Below are 18,696 nucleotides of genomic sequence, written 5' to 3' on the forward strand. Positions count from 1 at the left end.
TACACTACCTGTGGCTTTCTGATCAGCTTCACCTAAAAAGTTTTCATCTATGCATGTGTATCTTTCAGAATTAGGTTATTTTAATCCAGATGTAATCATCTGGTTTTTAAAACCATTTTTCATGACGGATAATCTTCAAAATAATGTTTGCCACCAAAAAGGCCAAAAGGTAACATCTATCTCAAATACTGCGGAGTCTTAGATATACTGGTGTGCTATTTTCTAATGAATATTTAATTGATAATCATAAACAACTTGTCTATTTTATTCTTCCTGTGACTGTAATGTTTTTTCTCCTTCTCAAGTCTTATTACCCAACATATTTGCTATAGGACCAATTTTGGGCCTACAGAATTGATGTATACACCTGTTATCTTTGTTGCAAGTGACAATTAACACAATTTGAAGCACTCTTGATCTGTATTTAAAGCCCAGTTAACCAGCAGAGTTGTTAATAATATTTTTTGAAGAGTTTATTCTTTTTGCTACTGGATCACATGTACCTACACTTACAAATAAAAAAAAAGAACAATTTCAGTTACAAAGTAGGGAGAGATGGGATTGCTGAAAGTCAGTGGCATTGCATGCTCTTATTCCAGTCTCCAACTGGCTGTTCAGCTGAAACACCATCCTTCTAGGTAGTTTGTTCTGAGTTGGTTTTTTGGCTGATATAGGACTAGATTAAATACAACTGTTTATGTAACTATTCAGGTCGTAGTTTTGCTTTCAAATTTGTAGGATGAAAGTGCATCAATAAGTCACTTTTATAATAACAATGTTTTTATTAAAATGGTGTACAGGAGACTGAACAATTGCAAGTGAAGGGTATTAATTGTACTTAGTTCAGATTTTGATATAACATAAATTATTGAATAGTATTTCTAAACTGAATTAGTGGAGCAAACTGCTATTCTATTAATATAATGCTATTGTTTTTCATATAGGAACATTGAACACAAGAAGAATCATAGCAGAGGTGTTAGGAAGGAAATTGTTCCACTGATTTTGACATATGGTGATACTGCCAGGGTTCCTTGGCATCACTAAAGAGAACAGCCTTCCTGGTTTCAGACCTTCACATTTTAACTTTTAGTTCACTAGGTTGTCTTAAACTTAGTTGCATGAGTGACCTGCCAGCAGGGGCTCCCTGGAAGTGAAGGTATCCTTTGTACTCATTTTCTCATTGAACACTTTGCTTCCATCGAAGAGGAGGCAACGTTAGCCTGTTCCTAAGAGATTCATTACAGTTTGTGAGCTCTAAATGTACCTTGAATAACAGAATAAAACAAATTTAAAGAAATTACTGCCAAACTTCTCCAATGATCTGGAATTTTATTCCATCCATATACATGCATAGTAACAACATTTGTTGAGAAATTATTTCTATCAGAAGTAGAACATTATCTTTGTGATCACCAGTTGCAGTATTGCTACTCTTATATTTAAATATATCTTATATATGAATTAGATTCATAATTGCAGCATTGAGTTTAGGTTTTGTTTTAGACTGTGCCTTTCAAAAGATAAAACTGATTGATATGATCTCATTACTTACAATACTGCTTCCAGTAATTTTGTTCATTCTTTATAAAGTATTGCATTTAACAGCAAAGGTTTAAAAATCGAGACAGAGATGCATCAGCGAAAGAAAATACAAGTACTATACAAGAAAGAAAATGCCATCTTCATTTAACGTACGTTTCAGATTAAGAAAGTGGACAGAAACATACTGCTACATACAAATGCAAAGCCTAATGACTAAGGTAATGTATCTGCTAAAATATAAAGTGCAAACTGAGCCCAATTGTTCAAAAAATTGAAATTTTAAGGCGAACTTCACAGCATAGTTGAAACTTTTTTGCAAGTTATATTTTAGCATATACATATATCTGCAACAGCATATAAGAAAAAAATCAGGATACACAAGTGCTTTTGAAGCTATTTCTAAAATGCTTTTCTGTATTGTTTGCGACTATTTTCTTTAAAATCTACTATACAGTGCAAACCATATGTGCTACACAATAACTATACAATAACATTACAAATGACTTTAATATAAAGTTTTTAAATAAAAATAACATAACTACAGCTATGAATACTGCTGGTAAAATAAATTAATATTTTTGAAAATGGCACCAATAATACACTTTACTAATGGACTGTAATGAAATTACACCTTTAAGTCTTCAACTCAGCAATAGTGAAATCTCCTGATTGTCCAGATGTAATTCAAACAGCTTTCTTTAAACTGTATGGAACAATATGCTAAACACAGGTACCAAACGTGACTGATTGTTTCATTTGACATGTTCTGCTGCATGTGAAGAGCAATAAAACTTCTTATGAGTTATAAAGTTTGAAAGATTGTTGAACTGGATGTCACACAGTCGGCAGTACTTTCCACTGCTTGGAGCCTGGGTAGAGCCATTCACACCTTTAGCTATACTAGACAACTGTTCCTCTGCTGTAGGAATTGCTGGAGACACATTTTCATTTGCAGTTAAGGGATTCTCAGAGATCCAAGAAGGAGACTTGTGCCCATCTTCATGCGGTGGATTCTGGGAAATGTTCTCTTGTTGTGGGTTAGTGGCAGGTCTTTCCTCCTGTTTTAGTCCCCCATTAACTATTACCATGCCTCGGTTTTTCGGCAGCAGTGGAAGAGATTCTTTCTTCTGCACAGCACATCCGTTCGAAGGCGCCTGGCCTTTAGGAGATTCACTTTCTGTATTTGTGCTTTGATCTAGATCATTATTATGAATGACGAGAGAACCAGAAATGTAATCACTTGGCTTTATTCCATAATATGGAGAAAGCTGATCTGCTCCTTTAGCTTTCTTTATTGCTCCAGGGTAAAGGCATTGTGGAAGAAACAAATGTTTGTTTTCTTCTTTTGTAGCAATAAGCTGGGCCGCTTCACTAAAGACTTTTAGTCCTTGAAGTGTTGCTAAGTGTGTGGAAAATAAGTTTCCATTAGGAGAGGACTGTTTTGAGTTTCCATTTTTCTCACATTTGATTATGCTTCTCTCATAACTGACATCTGGGCTGTTTCTTTCACTTTCTGGGTTTTGAAACACCTTACTGTCGATTTGTCCCAGGTCACTGCGCTGATGGGCAGTGACAGGGCAAAAATTCTGCTTGTGAGCCAGGTAGTTCTCTACCTTGTTAAAACTGATCTTGCATACAGTGCACTCATGGTAGTCCAGCAGCCTTTTGGGAGAAGTGGATGTCCTCTCTGATGGGGGTAAGCACTTTTTACTGAGATCTATTGGCACATCCATCTCCAAGCAAGATACGGTGGAGTGGGGAGTATCACACTTTGAAACTGGAGCACACTTGTTAATAGACAGTGATGTTTCCAGATGCTTTGAGACTATTCCTGGAAAGATATCACATCGTGGATGGTAACAATCTCCAAGACCCTCTGTTGACTCTTGAGTAGATGTACAAGGATTGCCAAGATTAGCAACTTCTAGAAATCGCTGTTGAACTAGTGGTGCCCTTTGCTCTTGCTCTGGCAGGCACATCTCATACATCTTCCTTCGCTTCCGAGTACGCATTGTTCTCTGCATGGCAGGCACTTTGTTGGAAGCAGACCTCTTCAGTGGGGGATCATGGCGAGTAGCACAGTAATACTGCTTGTGGACCATGTAGGTTTCATGTCTGCTGAAAGTAATATTACAAGCTTCACACGTGGTCTTGTTAGGGTCACTCTCGCCCTCTACTAAAGGAGCATTGGGATTTTTCACATCAGAAGGTTTTCCGTTTATCTTCTCATCACCGTTGCTTGCAGTTGGCAACTTCTTGGGTTGTGCAGTAAAGTCTTTTTCATGACTTTTATTGTTTGGCCCAATCAAATCTAAAACACTGGAAGAGTTTATGCAAGACGTCTGCAGAAGTTGATTCTCTGGATCTGATGTGTGAGGAGCTGCATTCAGGATGTTTATAGAGCTTTGACCATTACTGGGACTTACAGCTTCTGGAATTTTTTCTGGAACACTGGAAAAATCTGGTGACTTTGCCATCTGCTGCCATCGGCTGCTGCAGTAATGCTTTTTGTGAACCAAGTAGTTGTCCAAATTATTGAATGTTATGTTGCACTCAAAACATGTAGCCCCTTTAGGCATCAGAGGACTGTAAATTACGGGAGGATAATTGCTACTTCCATGCCTCAGCCTTCGATGGACCAGTTCTGACATTTTGGCTAGTATCTCTGAAGCCTGAGGAACCACAGTGATGTCTTGGGGAAAAGCAAACTGGGAAAGAAAAGGTCCCATTGGGAAAGAAGGACCAATATTAGGCTGAACAGGAGATGAAGCAAGCCTTGGACTGGATGGTTCAGATTTTATTTTAGTATATGAAAAACTCTGCTTATTTGCTGCAGGTTGTGTTTCTGGCCTCTGGTTTGGAAGGAAAAGTGGAGCCTTTTTTTCACATTTATCAAGCTCTGTATCAGAACTTGCATCTTTAGTCTGCATGGTCTTTTGGCTCTGGGGAACATCATTTCTGCTTAACAGGTCTGTTGCTGGTTGTAAACCTTCTTCGTTTCCACTTGGAGAGTGTTCAATGTCACTTTCTCTCTGGATTTTGTTGCCAGAGACATGTAACTCTTGGTGCTGCAGTAGCTCCCTCTGAGTTTGGAAGCCAAAATGGCAGTGATTGCATCTAAAGGCAGCTTGAGTAAGATGCGAGAACAGGTGCTGATGAAAGTTAATCACTGAGTCTGCAGTGTAAGTACAAACTGTGCATTTCAGACTAGCACCGGGTGGGAGAAATTCTTCCATTTTCACTCCTATAGAAAAGACAAGTAAAATACAAAATAAAGTGACAATTTTGTCTCTCGTGAGGAATACTGGAAAATGAAGTGCACCAAAGGTACAAACACAGTGAGAATGATTAATTTTCTTCTGATGAGATGGCATTAGTCACCCTGAAAATACTTGAACTGGTCTTTCCTCAAACTGCTGGAGGTTATTCCCAGACTTCTGCTCTGCTTTGGAAAGCCCTAGTATTTGCATGCATTCAGCAGAACTGAAGGGAAAGAACAAGCAAAAAGATAAAAATAGACTGGACTTATTCTAAATGAAAAAGTCTTTGAAATTACAGTTACAACTAAAGGGACACATAATGTTCCCCGTACACAATCACTGGAAATTTTGAATGCACAGAGAGCACATCAAGGTCAAGAGGTTCAAGGTTATGATATGGCTTGAGGTACAGCCCTCAAGAGTGCCTGAAAGCCACAGACAAAGCAGAAGTAGCATTTTCAGCGTTATTGATGCTGAGCTCTTTGCTTGCATGGGTTGGCTGTAGTGTGGGAACAGGCTACAGATCTATCCTCATCAGAAAGGACTGATAAGTTGTGTTCATTGTGAAGGCAGGAGGAGCAGTAAGACACAGCTTCACTGACATTTTATCTTCCACATATAATGGCCATTGGCAACTACTGCTATAATACAACACCTTTTCCTCACGTATTCACTACCACTTTCCCTATCAACAACAGTACATTCAAAGCCATCTTACAGTCATTGATTAAACAAAAACCCCCGTGTTTCATAACATTGTGAAACTGAAAATGCTTTAAAAAGAGATAAGACTAAATTTCTCTACTGCAACAACATGGATTCTGCTTACTTTTTAGAAAATAAACCATGAAAAAGTATTGGTAGGGATGATATTCAGAATTAAAAATGAGTATTTGCTCTGCCTACACATCAACACATGTACCACACCTTAGTTAGATAAATTAGGTTGGTGGTAGTTGGACAAAATGAAACTGTAAGAATACTGCAGATCACTCTGTGGGAAGTCACTCTGTTTTATCTGGAGGTCCTCACTTCTCCCCTAGCATCAGTGACCCCCAAAGTTGTGAATGACATTTGAAATTTGACCTGCTCTTGGCTGCAGAGGCCAGAAGAGAACGAAGAAGACAGCATTTTAATCAGTGCCTGCTCCTGTCAGGCACTTCTTCCCCAGGAGGCCCTATGAGGTTTTAACTCCTCCACTGCCACAAGATGGTGCTTCATATGCTTCCCCATCATGTGGTACAGTGACAGCAGGATGTCTATGGACTTTGCATTTCAGTCAGGGCTCCATGTTCCAGTGGTGTGTGTCTGCTAGAGCCTCCAGCTGGAACAGTAACAGAAGTTGAAGAAAACTCAGGGCTTCCAAAGGTTACAGGGCATTTGGAAAAGGGATGCAAAAGGTGTGATAATCTGTATAGAAAAATTAAGACTGACAGGATCTGAAAGAAAGCAAGAATGATTGAACAGACTTGTTTATGACTAAAAGGAAAGGGAACAGCCTGAGATCCAGCCTCTGTTCTAAGAAATACCTACACAGATGCTTATCTCCAGACGACAAGCAGACAGAGTCATTCACAGCTCATAGCTCTAAACCCTGGACACCTAAGCCAACTAAGCCAAAGGTATGCCACCGAATGCAAATAGCTGAAGCAAATCTTTTGCACAATGGTGAAGATTTCAGAGTTTTCCTCTGCTTGGGAGGAAATTAATCTGTTTATCTTCCCAGAGTACCAGGTTATAATTACTAGGCTGTAAGACATGTTGGGCTGCATTCACCTGCTCTTGTTGAAGCTGCTGTAGCCTATGGTTTTGCTGGTTCACTGAACAGTGAAATATTTGCTAGGCAACAGACAGAAAATGGCAATAGCCTGATATTCAAAGTGAAGATCTCGAAGCACAAAAAGATTTGACCTCTAACTGAATGGCTAAGGGTTTGTCTGTGTTTTCTATACAAACAAGTTTTCACTCAGCGTTCTTCTAGTCCTGTTCTGGGAGGTACCAAACACCTCCAAGGCAACATGATGCCTTCTAGATTTGCAATTGCTGCCCAAGTATCAGAGGAATGTTTTTCACTTCGCCAAATCCACAGAGTAGATTCCTAATGCCCCAGGAGCTTTTACACTGCAGCTGAATAAGGCTTTCTTCTAGGACTAAAGCACCCATTAGTGTCCTTTAGACTTCATTCATTTACCGGGAGAATTGGGAACACCTGTAAAGCCCTTGCAACTTTCCAGACACAGCTCTGTACACCAAAAAGCCAACACACCACACACAGACACTGCAGTCTTTCTTATTTTTAGGTTTTCTCTGCTACTGAAAACTCCAATGCAGAACGTCCTGCAAACTCACTTGTTTTTCCAGCCCCAATTCAATTAAAAATTGATCATCCACACTGATCTGCTGATGTGGTGTTTAGGGATATGGTTTAGTGGTGGACTTGGCAGTGCTGGCTTAACAGATGGACTTCATGATCTCAGAGGTCTTTTCCAATCTAAGCAATCCTATGATTCTTTGTTTTTGTGATTCTAAAATACTATCCCCATTTTATACTTACTATAAGGGAAAAGCATATTGTTATCAAACAAGAAGTTTTTTATGAAACAAGTGTCCTGGTAAAAGCACAAACTTTTGGACCATGGTCTTAAAGCCTTCTGCCTGAGAAGCCTACTCTAGGACACTAATATCTTACTTCACAAGGTCTTGCTCTCTGACTGTGTGTGTTTCTGTCCTGAGCACCACAATAGGGCAGGTAGAGATTGTACTCTAGCCAACTCATATTTGATAGACAGAATCCTGAAGTAATTAATTGTGTCTGAATTCTTGAGCATACCTCCACCAGTAAAGAAATGCTGCCTGTACCTCTGTATACACACATTAAGAGAGAAACAGCACTCAAATGAGGATTAGTAGATAAGAGAAATGACACCAGTTACCTGGGAGAGGTGCTTGGTGTAGAACACAGGTCAGAAACTGTTGACATTTTGGTAGTATCTACATGCAATATTTGCATATATTTGGAGAAACATTGATCCTCTGAATGTCTATAGTGAATAATTCTTCAAATAGCTAAATCTAGAAGATGATCCATGAACATACATGGTACTTACCACTGTGAGAATTTAGGTGCATTTCCAGAGCTCTTGCATTCGAAAAACTTTTGGTGCACTGCGGAAAGGGACAGACACTGGATATCTGCTGAGCACTGTCTTCACTCTCCTCTGACAGCTGTGGCCCCTCTCTTTGCCTCCCACTGCAGTAATACATGAGATGGGCCTGCAGGTTCCGCTCACTTCGGTACCAAATGCCACAGGATTTGCAAGGGAATATGTCCTCTACAAGTAAACATACGCAGTGTAGATTAGCCACAGTGCACTTGGTGCCAACCAATTAACATAGGTGGATTAATTCACCCCCCTTCCCCATTAAACACATGCTTATTTAATAAAATATTGGAAGCAGAGACATAGGTTTATTAAAATGTCACTTGCAGATGAGAGACTTAACATGTGAGACAGTTGTTTCTTTCAAAAGGATATTTTAAAAATAGTTGCATAAAGAAAACAGCTAGAAGTTTTTGGCACATAATTATTTTAAAAAATGAAATTAAATTAAATGTTTGTTGGGAACATACAGTATTAATTCAAGAACTAAGCTGGATTTTTCAATACATCACTACTCAGTAGGGTACACCTTTCAATTATGCTTTTTTCCTGTGTGCATAAGTCTTTCAAGCTCTGGGCCTTGGAATTTTTGAGTGCTAACTGCAAATCATTCTGAAGAACATCTATTTTCAGAATGCTTATGCAGTTATTACTGTAAGATCCTGTTGCTCTGATATTCAGGAGGCCAAACTAGATTACTTTTCCTTAAGACCCTACCATATTGAATGTAATATAATATTAAGCAGCATGTCTATTTCCTGGGTTCCTGTTCTTATTAATATTAGAAATTGAAATTTCCTATGTATTTTCTGTTATCTTGTTTTTGGTAAATTGTTGTTTTTTCACTTTTCACTACACAAAAGGGATATTTACTAAGAATAAGGCAATTTTTCTTTGTGTCCTATCCCAAAGTGTCAGCAGTCCCTCTAATGGGAGACTATGCGGAGGTAGCACAGAATGCTTCCAGCAGCAGGAGGGGTCGAGATTTTGATCATGGACTAAAGGATGCAAACTCTACTAATGTGAAGAGTAATAATGCATATGGTGTATCTACACCAAGCGGACAGATATTTGGTTGTTAATATCCTGTCAGAGGACACCTACACCATACGTCATGTATCTGTCTCAGAAGGACAAAAGACCCATTTGACCTTTCTGAAAGCTGAACCTTCCATCCTATCAGCAAGAACAAGATGAAATCCCTGCCCTTTTGAGGCACATCTACATGAGTAAATTAAACTGTGACAAGGTCCACACTTGAGCAGTAGAATTTGTTTATAGTGTTAAATCATAAGAACAGTCCTTTCTATACTTTTGATTTAAGTCAATTAACACTTTTCCCATTCACACATACATTTCAGGAGTTGCCATAGGCCTAGGATAATTCTCTGCATCTGGTCTGGACATTTCTCACCTGTTTTGGACATAAAATTATGAGTGACTCCAGACTGTGACAGCTGACCTCACGGTCAGGAAATGGGCAATTGCAGTCAACATCAAAACACATCTTGGTCAACATCAAAACTCCCCCTGACTTCAGAATGCAAGAAGCTGCTAGAGATTGTAATTAACTCAGTCTTGAAGAATGGCTGCTTGTTCTGAAAACATGGCATGTGTAGCTGATGATGTAATTCATTATAATTTGTGACAATTTATGTATAATGTCAAATATTGAAGTGTATAGGACAAGTGCTCTATTCCAATTCCTTTGGGTGAAGAAAGTTGAAGACTCCAACCCATTGAAATGGATGAGTCTTCTATTTGCCAAATATTTACAAATGCAGCCAAAATTTACATTGCTTAGTTTGCTTCTCTGACTGCATTGCTAATACTTGTCTATTTTTCTGCTCATAAATTTGCAGAAAGTATTTATACCACTACCAATTTCTATTTTTCTCTTTGCCACTGAATAATTGTGCATGGATTTAAGACACAACCACTTAATGGACCAGATAGTATTCCAACATATACCACTATTAAAACATTACCAATGTAGCTTGCATCACTTGAAATGTCCACCTCGTGCTAAAGCTGACGTTTCAACATTTCCTTTTGGCTTCAAATGGTTTTAAAAAGTTGAACTAATGAGGTTTCCACAGAGGAGAAGGTCCAAAAGTAGCAATAGGAAATTCTGATATGGTCAACAAGTCCTATTTGAATTAATTTAACTGCATTCCATCACAGTATTGAACTTTCTGATTATGTTAATGAATTTGACTTCCAGCCATCTTTATTTCCTATTGGCTAGATGGCCTGGACAGTCTGTAGCTGGAGTTACACATGGTGAATATGTGACTGCCATTATATGCCAAGCAGACCAAATGCATTTGAGGAGTTTCACACAGTAAGAGGATGGAATTTCAGGGAGAACAGTATACAGGGATGGGATCTGAAACTAATTACTCCCCTAAAGTGATGCCAAATAGATAAAGGCTACTTGAAGCTAATGTTTTAATTATTTAAAAGCAAAATATTTCAATTTATTTCAATGGATATTTTCCAAATATTTAAATAGATCAATTCAGGAAATGAAACATTCAAGCTCAAGCTGAATGAGCCAAAGGTGATATTCTAATTTTGTTTTTTTAAACTAGAAAATGTTAGGAAACATAAAAAAAACCCAAACCTACAACACCTACTTTTTCTAGAAACTGACTTTTTTTCAGAGATCTAGAGAAAGTATGTTAAGACATGTCTCACTAAAGATCTAGAGGTGCATTTGGCATAGTTCTGGACTTGTATCTAGTTTAAGACTTCAATGAAGAAACTGAATTTCATCAACTCAACGATGAAATGTGAAAGCAGTCCCATCTGGTCAGAGGCAGAGCTGAAACCAGGGCGGAAAGATCTGAGCAGAGACTGCTAATTAAGCATTCTCCTGGGGTCAAGAATACAGAGGTTACTGAGTTGCTGCTAAACCTGTATAGAAAGAGCTGAGGGACCATAAACTTAGACTTGTCTTAGCAACATTCAGTGTGGCTTTCCAGAGCTCTGCAAAAGGCCGTGCTGACAGCAACTGTGTTTCCAGAAGTGTGATGCTGTAGAAATCTGACTACTTTGCCAAAGACCAGAGTTGGCCTTGTAGATTTATGCAAGAATACATCCTCAGCTGAAACAAGCTGTGCATGAGTCTTTGCCCTTTAGGCAAGGTAACTCATTCCAGTGGCTCCCTTACAACTGTTGACTATAAACACAGGTCTGCCCTACCTTTGGTAACTTCATGTCATTTTAGGTGCTTCTGACGCCTTATTTTGAAAAGGTCCTGTGCAATGCTAATTGCTGGTTCTGTGAACAGGTGTATCAGCTCACAGCTGCCTCACTGCTGGGGTAAAAATGAATATGCTTAGCTAAAGGGGCATGAAGATATTGTAACTCACTCTCTGGAAGGGAGGTCTTGGATGATTTGGACATTGAAAGGTTTATCTTTTAAAATAGGCTAACAATAAATGTGTAACTATCAGAATTGTTTACCCAGAAAATAAGCACTTACAAAAAACAAACAACAACAACAATAAAAGAAAAACATGGAATGAAATGTGTTACCATGGATATTTTAACTAGTCCTGTCTGAAGAGCTTCAAAACGTTGCGACTGTTCAAGACTCAGTATTATTAGGTGTGAGTCTGAGTGGCAGATCATGTGCTTGCACGTACATTCACACCTGAAATACTGTATTCCGTAGTTCACTATAACTAATTATAATACTTAGAAACCACAGGAAACATGGAGAAGTGCTCCAACATGGAGTCTACATGAAAAGACTTGCAAAGTGCTGAGAGGTAAGAATGTGCAATAAGTCTAGGTGATGGCTGGTGAGGATCATGGTAGCAGCCAATATATTTCAGTACTTAGAAAGTACTCAGAAAGGAAAGGTACTTAGAAAGGAGAATGAGGAACTAGGGCTGTATAAAGTTAAAAAGCAGCAATAAGAAAAACCTAAAGATAAAAAATTTAATTCACACTGAATTTTCCCTGTTCAGGAACATTCATGTCCCTCCTCTCTAAGGACAGCACTCAATTGCATACTGTATTTTGTCCATGATAGGGTCCGTTGATGACCAGAGGATGTAAATACATTTTTGAATAGCCACTGCTACAAGGCATGATCTCCACTGCATTTTAAAATAGCCACTGAAGAGATGTGTTTCTTTTCTACCACTGAGTATCATGAATTATTATCAGAAGCTGCATCTGTAAGCAACAAGTTTCCTTGAGCACCAGAGGCTGGACTTTGAGAGCTAGCCGACCTATCTTATCTACTTGAACAGTTTCTGATCCTATTGCCTCTGGCAGCAGATCACAGAACGTCCACACGAGGGCAGGTTGGGTACTCTGGGTGAGGCTCTCGCCAGACTGCTGTTTTTACTCCTTTTACAGCTGTGAGTTCATCTGAGATGATGGGGGAACAAAAGCAGGCTTCGAGCTGTGGTGTGGTTTCTGCAGTCTTGAATTCACTATTGCTGATTAGCTCTTCATATGTGCCTTAAAGTACTGCTGTTTTAAAAAACAGCCAGAGAATAGTATTCATCACTTACTGTTCACAATAGCTGTAGGCAAAATAGATGCCATTGCAGCTTGTTGAGGGAGCAATTGTATGGAGTCCAGCAGGCGTGCAGGATACATGCCTTCTGTGAGAGTCATCTGACTGGCAGCTTGCAGCCTTGAGTCAAAATCTACAACAAAGGCAATCAGCTCTTCACCCTCTGAGATGGCCTTGGTTGTGGTACACCAAAGCTGCCCTCCTACAGGAAACATAAAAGCAGAAAGATTTAATTGATGATATCAGATTCCAGACCTTAAAACATCAGTGCCATATCTTCATACTCCTTTTTTTTTTTTTTTAAATTTCAATGGCTTATTCAAGGTAAAGAGGCATATAATTTTTACTTTTACTGTCTTCCTTCTATCAGTACAGGAATTTTCATATATAAGGATAACAGTTTGGGGACAGTTTTCCTAACTATTTGCACTATGAATATTCATTTGAATTTTTCATTTTGTCTCCTAAAAAGACAGCAATATGAAAATCAAGATATAGGTGAAAATAATTTATACAGCACTTTTCTCATCATTATTTTCACCAAACTTCCTGTATATTTTATCATAACTCCAAGTTTACTTTATTTTGAATAGCAAATCACAGCTTAATAAAACCAAACAGCTGCAAGAAAGAAATCAGATTTCCTCTTAAGGGCGTTCTTCCCCTCCCTTATGTTTGTCACCCTTTTTCTCTAAAAAATCTTCCCTTATGTAATATTCTTCGTAACATGACTGCTTTATCTCTGCTTACACTGACTGAACTTCCTGAAAAGAAGATATGCCAAAGATCTGTTCCATAAAGGCTTATTCAAATAAAGGTCTGTTTAAAGGGGGGGGGAAGTAGAAGAATTTTCATCAAACAGTAAGATACACTATAGCAAATGTCACGTGTAGTGCATTAAAAAGAAAATTAACTATGCGAGTACATCTACTAATGTATTTGAATGCGATAGTGAATGCTCATTTATTTAACATGTTTAGACAGGCAAAGCACTTATATTGTGTTATCTACACTCTCAGGCCTAGATGCATATCCAATACAGTTATGCCTGAAATAATGTTGCATACTTTATATGTTATAAAGCTTTTTTTTTCCTTGGGTTTTGTATATATAGAAAAACCTATATGTTGCATTCATTAGGCAAGCAAAAACTGTACTCGTTTTGATAAGTAATATTGCTGTGTTTATCTTTCGGCATAACTGCCTTTTCAACTGCACTTCATTTTTTTCCCCTCAACGAGATTATAGTTTTAAAACAACTTGTTGCAAAAATCTGGTAGAGGAGATAACAACAGTGTATGATATGCCACAGCTAAATGGAAGAATTAGGACATTGTTTTAGAGAAATCTTGGACAATTAATTAAACCAGTCTATTAGCTTTCAAAGATGAGCAAACAAAACAGCATCAGTAAGTGTGTTTCAGTGGTAAAATACACTAAGCTTCCAGACCCTCAAAGTGGTGTCGAAGTTTCAAAGCAGAAAAGTGTTTTTGTATTCACCCTTCAGTAATACAGCAGTTGAAGGTGCTCCAAAGTTTACAAAAAATTTAATGTGAGGGGACCAAAGAATACTAAGGTTTACTAGCCTCCAAGATTACAGCATTAAATGGTGCAAATCTGAGACTTTCTCTATCCCAGGAAACATCTCGACATGCTGTACCCTTGGGGGAAAAAACAAAACCAACCTCCAAAAAAAGAGTGATTACTGGGTCTCCAGCTGCAATCAGTCTGGATCAGCTAAAAGGCTGACTCAGTCTCCTCGTGTTAGAGCTCCTCAGGGTGTTGATTCCTGTTCAGCAACAGATTAAACTCGGACAGCTGAAGCGAGCAGTGACCCCAGCTGCCTGATCCATCCAACTCCTGCAGACTGTCACACCTACGGCAGGCACAGCTGGGTGGGGTGTGCGATGGCTTTGGAAGCACAACAGTTTCTAGCTTGGCTTAATAAAGGTAACCAGAACTACAGAAGTTAAATCCACTCCTGCATATGAATAAAAAGCTTCAGCCCAGCAGGATTCAGACCCAAGAAGTAAACTGTTTTGTTTTCTCTCATCCCATTCTATAGGAAATGAGGCATTTAAGTGATCATGACATACATGTCCATGTTTTCATCAGCACATGATGTTGTGTTAAGTTAGATACCCAGATGAACTCCCAAATGATGCATTCTTCAAGTTACTGGAAATGAAGCATAACACCTTTGCAGAAAAAATCACCCACAGGGTGCAGTCCTCACTTCTCCCCTTCTATGCTTCCCTGCACAGGGTAAGGCAAGGGCCACTGTCTTGAAAGATGTAAATGACTTTATTCCCCTGACCTTCATGCAAAACGGGAAGACTGTGGAAAAGTCTTCTTGAGCCTTCTACTGCACAGTCAAGGAAAGAGTACAAGTCAGTCAAGTGCAGAGCACCCAGCAGAGGCTTCCAAATTTAATAGGAAGTTCCAACCATGACTATCATTTGAATTACTGTGCTGTCCAGACATCATCGTCAGAGGTAAGGGCTTCCTTACAGGTGGCAGCTACAAAACAGGAAAAAAGTTCTTGCTTCCTACAAACATCTCCACAGGCTAAGACACAACTGACATATATATAGCAATTTCTCAGGAGCACAACAGCTTTTCATAAAGCAAAGGGCAGTGTTATCAACAGGTTTTCAAAGGGATAATATGGAAGCCTTAGCCAAGTACCAGTGGTGATGAGAAGGAGATAGGAAGATGTTTGCATGAAATATTTGCAAAGACGTGAAGATTTCAGAAGGAAACGTAAAGGACTGTTATTTATATGAGATGAAGTTCTCGCTAAACTGACTAGATTTTTTTAACCAATCTTCCTTTGGTTAGAAAAAGCCTATAAGAGTAAAATTGTTCTACCAAAGTTTTACCAGGCCAAGTATGTCAATCCTAAGATAGATACAGGCATCAGAAGAAGAGAAAAGATGAACAATCAGATAAGTTCTAATAGAGATGAGTGATAGACGGTGCCTCTGAAATAGTCAAGGTTATATGATTTGAAGGCAAGACAACGGCAGACTAATGATTTTGGGCCTCTTCTTGCCCATAATGAGTACACTGTTCATCCATTGTGGCAGAGTAGTAGAGGGAAGACTCTCAGTCAGGTGCAAAAAGTATAACACTAATTATGTGGATGCTTATGATTCAATTTATTGATAATACAGTATCTAAATATTGTCAATGCAGTATATAATATAAGCAAGTCTAAAGGGTTATAAAACAAACAGGTTCCTTTACAGTCTTTGGCTTTACAGAATGCACAATTTAAAAGCAACAAAGCACCCATTTATCTACTTTAGGATTTTATCTCTGTATGTGACAAGATCTTAGTGCTTTTACTCACCCTTACAAAACTGAGCGTTCCTCATCTTCGGGCTGGACATACTCTGCAGGAGTCCCTGCCGAGGGCGGGGTAGGGTGGGGGGAACCCATTTGCAAGCTGCCTGCAACCTTGGGAGACCAGTTTGCCCAGCTGACCTGGTCTCCAGCAGCATTTTATACCCTTTTGCAGGCCGAACAACAATCATCACTGCTCCCCCCCCCCCCCCCCCCCCCCCCCCGGCTTTGGAATGCGTTCATTATGCAAGCAATCCAGGCAGTTCCTCCTGCAATTCCCACCTGGTGTTCTGTTCTTAGGACAATTCTCACCTGGTGTTCTTATCTCAGGACAAATCATACTGCCCATTAGAGGCAATAGCTAGGGAAAGGTGTGTGCCTGTGTGGAGTATGCAAGGGAAGACCCGACTACCTTTCCTCTCCATCACATCATTTCTACTGAAAGGGGTCTTAGTGGTTTTATGTGGTGGGGTAAGAAGAGTCTTACTCTTGTACCAGTGCAGAAAGGAAGGTTTTAGATTACCAGAAGGCTTTGAAACATTGGAGAGCTCTGTGAAATTGAAAATAAGCTTCTTGAGCCTGCAATGTATTGTTTTATATCTAAAGTTAAACCAAAGAAATTTATGTGATATATACCACATACATATCAAACATAGAAGAGAATAAAAATGTCTGTAAATGCTATGCATTTATTTGAACACTTTTTCTAGTTCATATTGCAAGGAATTAAAAATATTCATTTATTTAAACATCAAAAGATGAGAAAGTTAAAGAATATCATGATGTGCAAACCAGAGCAAAAAATTACATTCCAATTGCATTGGCATGAGTTCTTTACCAAATGACATCAGGCACTGAAGCAGTTATCTGATACCTTCAGAGCTTCCACCAAATAGAAAGTTTATTTCAGGGTTCTCTTTTTTGTCTGCATCTTACACTGCAAATATTTCTGCTGCTTGAAAAAACCACCAACACCCTTAAATAAAATAAAATTAAAACAAAACCAAAACCAAAAAAACCCACCAAATAAAAACACCAACACAAAAATAACAACAAAAAACAACCAAACCAAACCAAACTAAAACAAAACCCCCAGAAAACAAAAAAAAAACCCTAGCTCTCTATGAAAATGACAGAATAAGGTCCTGAAGTCTCTGAAAAACTGTGGACTCACTGTTCTTTGTAATGTTTATGATCAAGATTCTTGTGCAAACAGATCTGGTTCCTAACAGGAAGCTTATAAATCATACTCATAATTGCTGTCAAAACTGCAGTGGAGTGTACTGCAAGTTTCGATAATAAAGAATAGAGTCACAGTTCAAACTTGATTACATTTTGGAAATTCATGCTGCTCTTACAAGAATCAGTGGTCTTAAATATCTTCTTCTCCTGCCAAATTTTTCACTTGCACTTTTTATTATTTATGAAATCAGTGTCTGCACAATGTCATGCAGACCTCTGCTGATAAACTCTAATTAAGATTAAGACAAGCCTTTTGGAAAGGATCCCATCATTAGCAAACATGATAAACACAAAAATACTCCCTACTTGTCAACCAGGAGCAATTCAGTAACCTAACAGTATTATCTGTTGCTAGGCTACAGGGCTGACAAAGCTTCAATTATATTGTATGGCCATACATATAGAATACTGTATAAGAAAATTTATCTAATATAAAAGCATTTAACTTCATCCATGCTATCTGTAATTCACGGCTTCCCTCAATGGCAAAAAATCAGGTTAATAATTACATAGCATGCTGAAAAAATCTTAGCAATGTGTCATGTTTGCACAATTTTTTCTAATTTATCTCTGTGATTGATAGACATTTGCTTTGTAAAAATAATAAAATGCAAGCAATGGGATGCTGTAAACCAGAAGCATAACTACATCTGGACTCATCAAGATATGGAATCACACTTAGTATAAAAAATATATAGTAAATTGAACCAATTAAATCACACTTAGATGCAATAATACTCTATCTTCTGTATTCAGAAAAGGGACTAATGTGGTGATAGATATGCATGCGAATACAAAACTTTATGTAGGACAGACACCTAAAATAGAAAAAAACTTGCTTTTTTTTTAACAGACCTTATTTTTTTCTTCTGCATTTGACTTTTTTTTTTAAACAAAGTAACCTCTATTATGATATTTGGAATTAACAATTTGCTCTGAAAATTTAATTGAGGCAATGGCCCTTCACCCATTTTGATTCTCAGAACCCTACACCACTTCCAGGGAAGACACAGAAACCTGCACAGTGAGCCTTCTGATAGTGGGCTGCTATTTTTTTTTCCCACTTATGCTTTGCAGACCTTAAAGAATGGTCATTTGGAATCTGTGGATCACAGTCTGAAAAAAATATATATACATGGACAGACTCACCTAACTCCACTGAAAGAAAAGACCTTCAAAATGGATGAAACCATAAAGCCTCCTGATTCATACCATTACTTTTAGGAAAAGTGACTTTAGAAAGCAAGTAGCTAAAATCAGTATTTCCATTGACTACAGCTGTTTCACAGATGAAGCAGCATAATGATGTATAAACATATATTCAAAGGCAGCCCCAGTTTTCCTGTCTTTACTATCAGTTGGCTTTCCTAGCTGAACCATCTGAGTCTAGTTTTCTTGACCCAGAAATGGCATAAATCTTTCACAGAAGTTTAGGAAATCAATGGCAATTTCTATTAAAACAAATATTCAATGCCAGTTAATTCAGAAGTACTACTTTCGTGTAGTAAAATTTATGCTTACTGGATTTGACTGCGTTACTGCAAAAACATAATAGCCCGTTTCCTGTACACACATCTTTTTCCAAGAAGGGTCAAAAGAC

At 38.3% G+C, this 18,696-nt stretch overlaps 1 protein-coding gene across 7 annotated transcripts in view; it reads right to left on the reverse strand.

The window, feature by feature from the left end:
• Positions 1 to 1,312: 1,312 nt before the first annotated feature.
• Positions 1,313 to 18,696, reverse strand: part of ZFPM2 (zinc finger protein, FOG family member 2) — a 307,974-nt gene continuing 290,590 nt past the window's right edge. For 5 of the 7 annotated variants that reach the window (XM_027692382.1, XM_027692379.1, XM_027692378.1 and 2 more), the window contains 3 exons: positions 12,502 to 12,708; positions 7,913 to 8,137; positions 1,313 to 4,789 (listed from right to left, as the gene is read on the reverse strand). In XM_027692382.1, the coding sequence (XP_027548183.1) occupies positions 2,298 to 4,789; positions 7,913 to 8,137; positions 12,502 to 12,708 (2,924 nt within the window). In that variant the 3' untranslated portion in view covers positions 1,313 to 2,297. Of the gene's footprint in view, positions 4,790 to 7,912; positions 8,138 to 12,501; positions 12,709 to 16,692; positions 16,807 to 18,696 lie in introns of all 7 variants that reach the window. The other 2 variants (XM_027692384.1, XM_027692381.1) reach the window with 2 other exon arrangements.

Source organism: Neopelma chrysocephalum, unplaced genomic scaffold, assembly GCF_003984885.1.
Source record: "Neopelma chrysocephalum unplaced genomic scaffold, ASM398488v2 Primary Assembly neopelma1_86, whole genome shotgun sequence".
NCBI lineage: Eukaryota > Metazoa > Chordata > Aves > Passeriformes > Pipridae > Neopelma > Neopelma chrysocephalum.